We start from the raw sequence: 12,326 nt of genomic DNA, 5'->3' as shown, positions 1-12,326 counted from the left end.
TGAAAAATACTGTTGCAAAACTCAAGAGTGTGTGTGCGCACACGCGTGCATGCTACAAACTGAACTGCCCAGCCCCGCCCTCCCCCGTTCATACACCGAAGCCCTGACCCCACTGAGGCTCTATCTGGAAACAGGGCCTTTAAGAGTAATGTAAGGTTACACACACAAAAACCACTCATAATGATTGACCCCCAGGCAATAAAATGAGGAGACTGGTTCACTATGACTTTATACACTGCTGTTCCAATGGAAATTTTTGCAAAAGAAGTTTATGACATCTATCATTTAAAAACTCGAATAAAAACCAACTTGGAAATAAAAAATAAATATTCAAATCTATCAATAAATGCTCCTTGAAATACTATAATGAAATTTTAAAGTATCATTTCTAAGTATTGTAAATATTCACAGTTTTGCACACAAAAGCACATATGCCTATAGGAGAGCAAACAAAAAAAAAAGTTGCTGCTAAATTGTACACCTGAAACTTACTGAATTCCGTTACCTAATGTCACCATAATAAAATAAATAAAAATAAAAGATAAAATGTTGCTCCAAAATAAAGATGGATATAAACTTTCCAAGTTAAAAAAGAGAAATTCACCAATGAAAACACATGAACTCTTTATACAGACCAAAAACTTGGCTGACTCTTGAGGAAATTATGATGGGGGAGGGGGGAGGGGGTGCGCTAATCTCATTCGACATCCACAAATCAATCAACATGATACACCATATGAACAACATGAAGGAGAAAAATCATACGATCGTCTCCATAGATGGAGTAAAAGCATTTGGTAAATACTCTCAATAAAGTGGGTACGCGGGGACAGGTACCTCAACATAATAAACGGCAGAGATGACAGACCGCACCTCACACCGCACAACAGTGAAAGGTGAGGCTCCTCTCCTGCATCACGAACAGGACGAGGATGCACATCCTTACCGCTTTTACTCAACACAGCGCTAGAAATCACAGCCACAGCAATTAGGCAAGACAAAGAATTAAAAGACATCCAAACTGCGAAGAAGTAAACTCATTACTCACAGAAGACATGATACTATCCATAGAAAACCCTAAAGATGCCATAAAAAACAAACAAAAAAAAAAACCATTAGAACCAATAAATTAATTCAATTAAGCCGCGGGATATGAAATCATTATACAGAAATCGGTTGCATTCTAAACACTAACAATTAGCTATCAGAGAAATTAAGAAAACAATCTCATTTACAATTGTCCCAAAAAGAGTAAAATACCTAGGAATAAACTTAACCAAGGAAATGAAAGACCTGTACCCTGAAAACCATTAAGACGCTGGTGCAAGAAACTGAAACCACACCAAAAAAGGCAAGATACACTGTGCTCATGGATTGAAAGAATCGATGTTGTTCAAATGTCCATACAACCCAAAGCGATCTGTAGAGTCAATGAGAGTCCCGTCAAAATACCAATGGCATTTTTCACAAAACTGAACAATCATGAAACGTGTACAGAACCACAGAAGACCTCGAGAAGCCAAAGCAATCTTGAGAAAGAAGAACACAGCTGGAAGGACATGCTCCTTAATCTCAAACGACACTACAAGGCTGCTCATCGAAACGGCACAGTCCTGGCATGAAAGCAAGACGCATACACCAAAGGAACACGGAGCCCAGGAAAAAAGCCCACACAAACGGTCAATTAATCTGTAACAAAGGAGACAATGATACCCAGAGGGAAAGACGGTCTCTTCGGCGAAGGGTGTTGAGAAAACTGAACAGCTACATGCAAAAAAAAGGACATACGACACGATTCCATTCCAATAAAGTTCATAAAAACCGTAAAGAAAGTGAAAAATGAACCTACAGTATTAGAATGTAGTGATAGAAATCAGTAGTTACCTTTGGAAAAAGAGAGTGACTGGGAAGGGGGCAAGAGCAGGATTTCTGGGGTGCTGATTACAAGCTATGGATTCATCTTGTGAAAATTACAAGAATGTATGATTTGTATGATTTGTACATTTTCCCCAAAGTATGTATACCTCAATATAAACTTTTCACACACACACACACACACACACACACACTCTCTCTCTCTCTCTCTCTCTCTCTCTCTCTCTCTCACTCACTCAGAAGAATGCCAAACAACGTATTTCTGCAGGTAGATCCAGCTTATCAGAGCAGATCAATTTATGATCTCTCAGCTAAAGAAACACTGCACGATCTTACATTTAAACAGCAAAGAAAAAAATAAGCAAAATAAAACTGTCTCAGTGATCAAGTCAGCAACTGACAAAATTTAAATTACTTCTAATAGCAATGCCTTTTAGAATGTGCTATGAACTGCCTCGTCTACTTGTTTTTCGGCTTTTTTTTTTTTTTTTAAAGGCAAACCTTTCTTCTTCTCTGGATGTTTGTGCCTCTTAGTCCCCTTATCTTCTGCTCCCATTCCCTCCACCCACCTCTGGCAACTATCAGTTTAGTCTGTTTCTAGGAGTCTGTTTTTGTTTTGTTTGTGCGCATGTTTTGTTTAGATTCCACGTGCAAGTGAAATCATACAGTATTTGTCTTTTGCTAACTTACATCACTTAGCATAATGCCTCCTAGGTCTATCCATGCTGTCACAAATGGCAAAACTTCCTTTATTGCTGAATATTCCGTGTGTGTGTGTACCACATCATCTTTATCTATCAAGGGACACCTAGCTTGCTTCCACGGCTTGACTATTGTAAATGATGCAATGAACATAGGGTGCATGCATCTCTCTGAATTAGCGTTTTCAATTTTCTTAAGGTTAAATACTCAGAATTGCTGGGTTGTATGGCAGCTCTATTTTTAATTTTTTGAAGAACCACCATGCTGTTTTGCATAATAGCTGCACTATTTTACAATCCCACCAATAGTGTGCAGGGGAGGGGGGTTCCCCTTTACCCACAACCTAACAGTTGTTATATTGTTTTTGTTTTTTCAGGTTTTTTTTTTTTTTTGCCTGTTTTTCTGACTGGTATGAGGTTAACATCTCACTGTGGCTTTGATTTGCATCTCTCTGATTAGTGATGCAGAACATCTTTTCATGCGTCTGTTCACTATCTGTATGTCTTCTTTAAAAAAAGTTTATTTGTGTCTTCTGTCCATTTTTTAATTGGGTCATTTCTGTTTTGATGTTGAGTTACATGAGTTCTTTATATTTTTTGGTTCTTAACCCCTTACTGGATATACCATTCGTGAATATTTTCTCCCATGCAGCAGGTTGTCTTTTAGTTTTGTGGATGGTTTTTTTCCACTGCGCAGAAGCCTTTTAGTTTGATTTAGTCCCATTCGTTTAGTTTTGCTTTTATTTCCTTTGCTCGAGACTTATCCGGAAAGATACTACTAAGACCGATGTCAAGGAGCTCACTACCTATATTTTCTTCTAGGAGTTTCACAGTTTCGGGTCTCCCATTTTTTAATCCATTTTGAGTTTATTTTTGTATGTCATGTACTAGAGTGGTCCACTTTCATTTTATTGCCTGTATCTGTCCAGTTTTCCCAACACCACTCACTGAAGAGACTGTCATTCCCCCACATTCTTGCTTCCTCTGTCAAAGACTGGCCATATAAGCAAGGGTTTATTTCTAGGCTCTCCATCTGGTTCCACCGGTCTATGGGTCTGTTTTTGCGCCAGTTAACTTGCTGTGTTGATGGTTACAGCTTTGTAATACTGTGTGAAATCAGGGAGCATCTGAATCAGAACTGCTGTTCCAGCTTTCATTTCTACTCGCATTGAGTATCTTTTTCTATCCCTTCGCCTCCATCTGTGTCTATCTGAAATAAGTCTCTTGTAAGCAGCATATAGATGAGTCTTATTTTTTTCTCCATTTGGTCACCCTATGCCTTTTGATTATAGTATTTAGTCCATTTACACTTAATTAATGATAGGTAGACACATTGCCATTTTGTTCATTGTTTTTGTTTTCAAGTTCTTTCTTTTTGGTTTGCTTGTTTTCTTTAGTGTTTTGTTTGGGTTCTTTTCTCTTGATTTTTGGGTATTTTTACAGGTTTTTGGGTTGTGAGGTTCATATATATCTATCAACATTTGTACCAGTCTAGTTTAAGCTGATAAGACATTTAAATTCAAACACATTCTGAAAACATTACATTTTTACTTCCCCTCCACACTTATGCCTTTGACATCATATTTTAGATCTATTTGTCTTGTATATCCCTTATTTATTGTAGTTTTAGTTAACTAAATTTTCATGGTAGCTATTTAAGAAGCTGATTCACCATGATTTTTCTATATTTACCTTTACCCTTGAGATTTCTTTCTCTCATGTATTTTCTTATTTCTGGTTCTGGCCTTGCTACTTACAGATACTTTAGCGTTTCTTGTAAAGTCAGCTCAGTGGTGATGAACCCTAAGTCTCACTTGTCTGTGAGACTCTTTTCCTCCCCGTCAACTCTGACTAACCTGCCAGGCAGAGTATTCCAGGCGGTGGGTCCCTTTCTTTCAGCACTTTGCATATCTCCTGCCATTCTCTTCTGGCCTGCAAAGTATTGGCTGAGAAATCATCTATTAACCTTATGGGGGAGGGGGTGCGGGGGGGTCCCTTGTATGTGACTTGTTTTCCTCTTGCTGCCTTCAAGTTTATCTCTTTAACTTTTGCCATTTTAATTACAGTGTCTTCGTGTGGGTCTTTTTGGGTTACAGGCTTCCTGGACCTAAATGTGTTTCCTTCCCCAAATTAAAAAAGTTGTCAGCCATATTTCTTCAAATACACTCTGTCCCCTTCTCTCTCTCCTGCTGGGATCCCTGTAATGAGAATGTTAGTGCACCTGATGTTGCCCCAGAGGACTCTGAACTATCCTCATTTTTTTAAATTCTTTCTTCTTTTTGCTGTTCTGATTGGATGGTTTCCGCTACTCGAGCTTCCAGGTGGGTAATCGCTTTTCTGTGTTATCCAATCTGCTGCTGATTCCTTCAAATGTATCTGCATTTCAGGCATTGTGTCCTCAGCTCTGATTGGTCGGTTATTACATTTTCTCTTTGTTGACAATCTGAGCTCCTCTATTCCGCACTCAGGTTTGGTGGGTTTACTTATGACTGTTTATTTGAATTATTTACCAGTCAAATTACTTATTTCTGTTTCATTAGAGTTTTTTCCCTACGGTTTTTTCTCATTCCTTCATCAGGAGCATATTCCTCTGGCTTCTCATTCTTTTGACTTCCTGTGCTTGTTCCTGTGAATTAGATGAAATCACTAGCTCTCCCAATGTTACAAAAGGGGTCTTGCATAGAAGCAGCCTCTGTGTACTGTGACCCAGGTGGCTTGGGGAGGCACCCGTGGTGCTGGAGGTGCCCTGTGGCTAGAAGAAGGGTCCGGCGTGGGCAGCCTGTGTGCCCACACGCACGGCGGCTACCGTTCCAGCTGTCCTCCGCCAGAACGGGTTCTGGGCAGAGCAGGCGGGTGGCCCTGCGCTTCAGCGCCATGTTAATCCCGGTGAGGCAGCCTGGTGGACATGCACTGCAGTGCCCCGTGTGACCCGCCAAATCACGTTCCAGGTGTGTGGGGAGGTGGGGGTGTCAGGGGCACACAGTCTACCTTGCCCCATTGTTCCTCCAAGAGGGGTGGCTGGGAACACACACTTGCTGCCTTGCACGTCAGCAGGGCACCTGGATAGGGCTCCCACCTGCACTATCCAGGTGGAAGGAGAATGTGAGCAACGGCGCTCACTGGTTTCTCCGGTCCTGGAGGTTCCCTCAGATCCCGGAGAGCGCGCGAGGCTCCCTAACCTCCTCTAGGTGATCTTGGGATCTCTCGATCTCCCTCGATCTCCCTCGATCTCCCTCGATCTCCCTCGATCTCCCTCGATCTCCCTCGATCTCCCTCGATCTCCCTCGATCTCCCTCGATCTCCCTCGATCTCGATCTAACCCCCCTCCCCCTCTGCCGCTTGTTATGCAGAAGCCCTCAGCTGTCTCTCCCCAGGAGCTGCTCTACACGGAGATGTACGTTGGGTGTGTTCGTGGGGGGCGGGGGGGCGGTGAGCTCGGCCGCCTCCTAAGCTGCCATCTGGGACCGGCCTCTATTGCCTCACACACTTACTCAACAAACCTAGTATAAGATGAAGCACGACGTATGATAACAGTAAAGGTAAAAAGCAGACGAAAAATGAACTGGGTGTAAAAGTTCAAAGTAGCCATTAAGTGACCAACACGATCCTCTTTCCCTGACCCCTGAGCAATTTTACTCGCCACTTACTGACATGAGGCAGTTTTCTCTCCCTCCTAAGGAGTCGCATCTAGGTTACTGAGAGTCACCAAGGAGCCTACGGTGCAAAAGAGGAGCCTTAGGCTTCACCCTGTCAAATTAAAGCGGGTCCCACATAATCCAGATACAGAACTCAGCTATTTCATCAAGTAACTGTTGCGCAACTGCGAACTGTAAAATGCCTTCTTAGCATAAATGCTTGTCCTCTCAAGGCCCTATAGCCTTATTTTCCTTCTGTGAGACATGAAATGAGCCATTGCTAGCATTTTTCCTCCGCCTCCCATCTTTAGCTAGCTTTCATGTACCGAATCTACTACTCTGTGATTAGAGAATCCTAGAAAGATCAAATGTTCAATCGAATACCAGCACTTTGTAAAGTGGCTCTCTGTAAGTAACAGAACTACTGTTCAATTTCACTGCTTACTACTCAAACATTACTCTTAATTTCAGCCACAACTCGCACACCAGCAAATTTATCTTGAAAACGCAAAGTTGCTTCTCAAAGTGATAAAATTCCACCAGTAACATAACCATTTGTGACAAAACATTTTAAGTAACAAATTAATCTTCTTAGCCTATCAACCTCACCAAATACATCCGCATTAAAGTCGAGCCACCCCAGCAAAAGAAACACAATCTTTAAACACACACACACACACAATCTCTAGGAAGGCACTTAATAATCCTCAAAGAACAAATAAATGCTACAACATCAAATGCATTTGTAGCTCAAAAAAAAAAAAAAAGACAAAAGTGTTCTGACCTCCAAGTTGCCTATCAAATTGTTTTACGATCAAAAACTGTTCAGAATTCACCAAAAGGTAGGACTTTCCCACTTGGTCTAGGAATGCTCAATATATTCAGAAGCAGAAAAGGAAAATCTGACACCTGCTGTCCTGTTTCCTTAAGGGCAATATCCTGTAAAGCAGATGATATGAAAACACTTATCATAAGTGTAAACTCTGCTCATAAACAACTAAAAAGCGCCGAATCAAACGATGATGCCCAATGACTGTAAGAAACACACGCGGCCCTGACTTCCGAACTCAAGCGCTAAGCCACACACAAACGCTCGCTGGACACGACGGGCTTTGCAGCCTCCACGCTCAGACTGCGCTGCACACAAAGTTAGACAAGTCAGCCTTACTGGCGCCCAGCGAACTTCTCCCAGCTTGGAAGGAGGCTGTGCTGACACGCAAGTCTTGGCGGAATTCCTACTCCAAAGCCTGGACTAAACCTTGACACACTGTCAAAGCTGCTGTCCGTTCACCCCTAATCCTTCGAAAGCATGTCCTGCCTGGGAAAACCTCTCCCGCTTGAGCCTTAGACAAACTTTTCTGTTCCCTGCGAAGCCTTGAGCCCGCCCCTCGCCGCCCGCCCCCTCCCCACACCCACCCACCCGGGGACCTCCACACTCGGCAGGCGCCGCTGCACACGGGCACGCGAAACACATGTGCCCGCAGAGCCGGCCCCTTTCCACACCCCCCGGAAACGACACCCCCTTTCTCTCTCTCTCACACTCACACACACACTCACACACACACACACACCACGCACGCCACGGCCCCTCCCCCGTCCTCGCCGCCCCCACTCGCATCCCCCCGGCCCACCCACCCACGTCCCCGGGCGCCCGGCGCGCCCTCTGCCCGCGGCGCCCCCGGGGCTGCGGGGAGGGGAAGCAGGAAGGAGGCGGGCGGCATCGCGCCCGGCCTAGGCCTCGCCCGGCCGCAGGGCCGCATCCGGCCCCTCCGGCCCCAGGCCTCGCGTCCGCCGCCGCCCCGGGGCCGAGGCCGCGCTCCCAGCCCGGCCCGCACTCACTTGCCAGCCGCGGTCCATCGAGGATCCCGCCGCCGCCTGCTGCGCCGGCCGCGGCTCCGGCGCCCGGGCCCCCCAGGTCCGGCTTCTTGGGCCCCGGCGGCGGCCCGGCGCCCCCGCCCGGCACCGCTCCGGGCGGAAAGCCGGCGCCCGGCGCGCCCGCCAGCGCCAGGGGGACGCTGTTGCTATGGAGGCCGAGGCCTGGGGCGGCCCCGGCGGCCGGGTCCTCGTGCAGGAACTGACACTCCTCCCCGTAGAAGCAGGTCTTGTCCTTCGCGTAGTAGCGGCAGTACTTGAGCTTCCCTCCCGCCGCCGCCCCGCCGGGGCCGCCCCCGACCCCCGGCGGGGCCGCCGCCGCCGCCGCCGCCAGCGAGGAGGAGGGCGAGGAGGCGGCGGCCGCGGGGGGCGGGAGGCCGCCGCCGCTGTTCATGGCAACGCCGCCGCGGCCTCGGCTTCCGCTGCCGCCCGACGAGCCGCCGCCACCATAGACCGCGGGCGGGCGCGGGGCGCAGCCGGGGCCGCACGGAAGCCCGGGCGGCCGGGCCCGTCCCGCTGCGGGAGCCGGAGACGCCCGGGGAGCGGGGGGAGGGGGCAGGCCGCAGGGGCGGGGGGACTTGGGGTTCGCTCGCACTCACTCTCTCGTTCTCTTTTCTTAAAGGGGCCGCGCGGGACGACGGGGTGGGCGCGCGGGCCCGGACGGGGAGTTCGGAGGCGCGGGCCAGGGGCGGGGCGGCGGTGGCGGCCGCGGGCGGGCGCGGAGGGCGGAGGCCCCGGTTTATTTTTAAATTCTGCCTCCACTCGCTCTCTCGCGCGCGGGGCCCGCCGACTTGTTTATTCCATTTTCCTCTTCCTGAGACGGCCGGCGCCGCCGCGCATGCGCGCCGCGCCGCGGGGGCTTGTGGGAAGCGGAAGCGCCGCGCGGGGCCTGGCGCGGCGTCCGGCGCCCGGAGCGGGCGGGAGGGCGGCGGCCGCGGCATCCTCAGCATCACCACCGTCCTCAGCATCATCGCCGTCCTCATCCCCATCCCCGTCCCCGCCGGACGCCCCTTCGAGCGGCGCCGTTCTCACGACGCGAGCGCCCCCCTCCCTGGCTGCAGCCTCGTACGTAGGGAGCCAGAGGTCGGTTTCTGGACGGGAGGGACGACGTGAGCCGAATGCCAGCGGTCCTGGGTTTAGGGGCCGCACCTGGGGACGGAGCCCGAGCCCGCGGCGTTCCGTTCGAATAGCTTCGCCCTGTGCGCCACGCTTTCTCTCCCTCGTTTTCCCCACCCTGCCGTTTTTCCTGTCCCTCCGAAGGTGACGAGAGCTGCGATCACCTTAATGTCTGGGCATTTGATGGAAAAGCTGAACCGCCCCCCCCCAAAAAAAAAGGGTTCAGTGCGCGTGTTCTCTGCATTTATGTTCTTGAAAGCCTTCAGTAAAATATGAAAAATAAGATGCCACCTGCGACAGCACGGCCTAGGCAAGCACACGGGGGTCTCATTTATGAATGTACGAGTTTGCTTTTCTTCCGTCAGCTTTGTCTTGATTTAAATTCATTTTTAAAACATAGTTTTTGCTCAGCGATCTCTGACGGTTTGCCCTGCTATATTACAAAAAAAAAAAGTTTCCAGGACTTTTAAAAAATCTTTATAAAGGGACAAGTAATTTTAACATGTTCATTCTTTCCTCTGTAAAATATTTTCTCCGAAAGCCGTTTTGCAATTATGAAGGGGGAATGTTTTCTGGCAGTATTTAAGGAATTGTGGCGAACAGGTCACAGAAGAATGGTTATAAGCCAAGTGCGTCACACTGCGGAAAGGGGGAAATGTGGATTCCATAGACCGCAGACTGGTAAGCCTGGCGATGTTCCTTGGCTAAATTCGAAAATAACACTGTATTTCATCTTCGTTTAAAAACATTTCCCCATGTTTCTTTATTCGACAAATATTCATTAATGCCCATTACATGGACCAGGAACTGTGCTAGGAGCTAGGTCTTCACCGAGTCCTTGTTTACCCTCTGGTTCCCCGGGGAGGCAGAAAGTACCCAGGTGATTATAAACCAGTGTCTACAGTGCAGACCTATCAGGTTGGCTGTTAGAAGATCGAACAGATGTTCCACTTTAGGGAGAATGTTGATACCTTACAGCAGGAGTTGAGAACATCTTTTAAATTCAGACAGATCTGAGTCTCTAAATCAGCACCTATACTTGATAGCTGTGTGACTCTGGGTGAGTTGCTTCACTTCTTTGTGCCTTATCTGTAAAGCAGATCAAATAGCACCTACGTCATAAAGTATAAACTAACAGTGTGTAAAGCGTCCTATGCTTAGTAAGAATTCAGTAGATTATAGCTATTGCTATTAGTAGTACTGTCACTAATCGTAGGCAGGGAAATTACGGGGTTTTGAAAAGTCAAGTAAGGACATAATCAGATTTCCCCTTAGGAAAAAAACTTTCCATCCCTGTAAGAATCCTATGAGGAAAGTAAAGAAGATGGGTTATCACCGTTTTGTAGATGAGCAAACTGAGTAAGGCCTGGAGTTAGGCAAAATTTCCAGCTTGTGAAATGCAAAGCCCGGACGTAAATTCAGGATTTCCACTCACAAAACATGTGCTCTTTCCATTACGCATTTTGCCATCTCTAAATGAACATACGCGTCTATGGATGGCTTGGAAAATGGTGTCTGTGGTGAGACAACAGCGGTTCATTAAGTTCATGCCAAATTAGCATATCATTAAACAAACCCTTAATGAAAATCTGCCATGGACTATGTACCAAGCCTGTGCTCTGCTAGGCTCCTAAATACAAAACTGTGTAAGATATAGCATGTGCCCTCAGGAGTTACTGGGAATGATGAGAGAAATGCAAAGATAAGTCACCCCTCAATTTGCCAAAGTTTTCTCTTAAATCCTGGTGAACAAGATGGAGAAAACTAGAGTTAGGCGACTTCGGTACACTTTATTGCTTGTAATGGAAGTGTCAACAAAGTGGCTTTGGAGCTTTTTGAACAATATGGTATCAATACATGTCAGCATGGTCTTTACAGCCCTCCTTTGGGTTCTGTCCTTAGACTCTTTTTATGAGGAAAAGAATGTTATCTCTTACCCAGATGAAGAAATACGTAGCACATTTAGCAGATCACAATGTGTTACAAAACCAGTGGGGATACATAATTCACTAAATGACAGGTTAGGATTTGTAACTCTCTATTGGCCGGAAAAATTGACACACACTAACAAACGAAACCTGAATTGAATTGGGGAAAACAGCAGACGGATACTTTAATGCATCGCTGATGATACAGTCTCTCGCTCCTCAAGCAAGTGAGCAGTGTATTTTCACAAACCTTTAAGCTATTATCTACTTGGCAAATAAATCCTATGCAAATAACTATAAATAAGTTTTATGCTCCATTGTGCTCATTGCAAAAAAATAAAAAACGAGACAACCTGAATTCTAAAAGCAAGGAGAATGGCTAAATTGTAGACTTACTACTTGGAATATTATGCAGCTATTAAAAATGATAGCTGTACACTACTGCTATGATACAGTGTAAATATTTAACATACAAAATTATGTATGCTGTATTATTGTAATGATGTAAACAGTAAAAAAAAACTAATATACAAATTAAAGTAACTTTCTCAAAACACAGTAGTTTTACTAAGGTGGTAAGATGTCAGAGTTGGTTTTTCTCATTTTTCTTCTACTTTTCAAATTTGTGAAAGTATCGAAATTTACTGGAACTTAATCTTAATGTTTTAATTCTGAGGAGTGAGTACACGGATGTTAAATTAGTCTGTGTTTTTGGTTTCGTTGTTTTCAAATAAATTTTATGAAGACAAGCTGGACACTCTGGCCATTTCTTCGAATTTTTGCTTGTGCCATGTTTCTCAAGGTATATTTCATGGAAGACTGGCTCGACAGTCTTAATTGGCATTCCACAAAGAAAAAAGTTTTGTTGGTGAGAAAGTTGGGAAAACAGGTAAACAACTTTATTTACTTCAAATCTTTTTCAGAGCCTTTACTGTGTTGATATGTCTTAATTCTCTAAAAGCAGGATATAATATGCAAAATTTAAAAAAGTTTTTACTACAGGACACTTCGCTCTAGTCACCTCGTGGAGTCAGTGTTCCTTGAACACGCTTCAAGAGACGCACGCCTTCCCGTTTTCCCTGTGTAACCCATTTAAAAATCTGCCCACGATCTTCCATCCCCTCATCCCAAACCTTCTGCTTTCTACTTAATGCAGCCATGAAAAGAAAACGCTGCCCTGACTTATTAGAACAGGAGCC

The 12,326-nt window shown here is 46.0% G+C and overlaps 1 protein-coding gene across 5 annotated transcripts in view; it reads right to left on the bottom strand.

Moving 5' to 3' along the window:
- The window catches only part of PAN3 (poly(A) specific ribonuclease subunit PAN3), a 119,165-nt gene extending 110,299 nt beyond the window's left edge, over window positions 1-8,866 (bottom strand). For 3 of the 5 annotated variants that reach the window (XR_004953283.1, XR_004953282.1, XM_016151895.2), the window contains exon 1: window positions 8,051-8,865. Coding sequence is in view for 3 of the 5 variants with exons in the window: in XM_016151895.2 (XP_016007381.2) it covers window positions 8,051-8,477 (427 nt within the window). In the remaining 2 variants the exon portion in view is untranslated. Of the gene's footprint in view, window positions 1-8,050 lie in introns of all 5 variants that reach the window. The other 2 variants (XM_036228394.1, XM_036228395.1) reach the window with 2 other exon arrangements.
- Window positions 8,867-12,326: the final 3,460 nt, after the last annotated feature.

This window comes from Rousettus aegyptiacus, unplaced genomic scaffold, assembly GCF_014176215.1.
Source record: "Rousettus aegyptiacus isolate mRouAeg1 unplaced genomic scaffold, mRouAeg1.p scaffold_m13_p_11, whole genome shotgun sequence".
NCBI classification, from domain to species: Eukaryota; Metazoa; Chordata; class Mammalia; order Chiroptera; family Pteropodidae; genus Rousettus; species Rousettus aegyptiacus.
The sequence above is the reverse complement of the archived record's forward strand: the minus strand, read 5'-3'. Positions and strand labels throughout refer to the sequence as shown.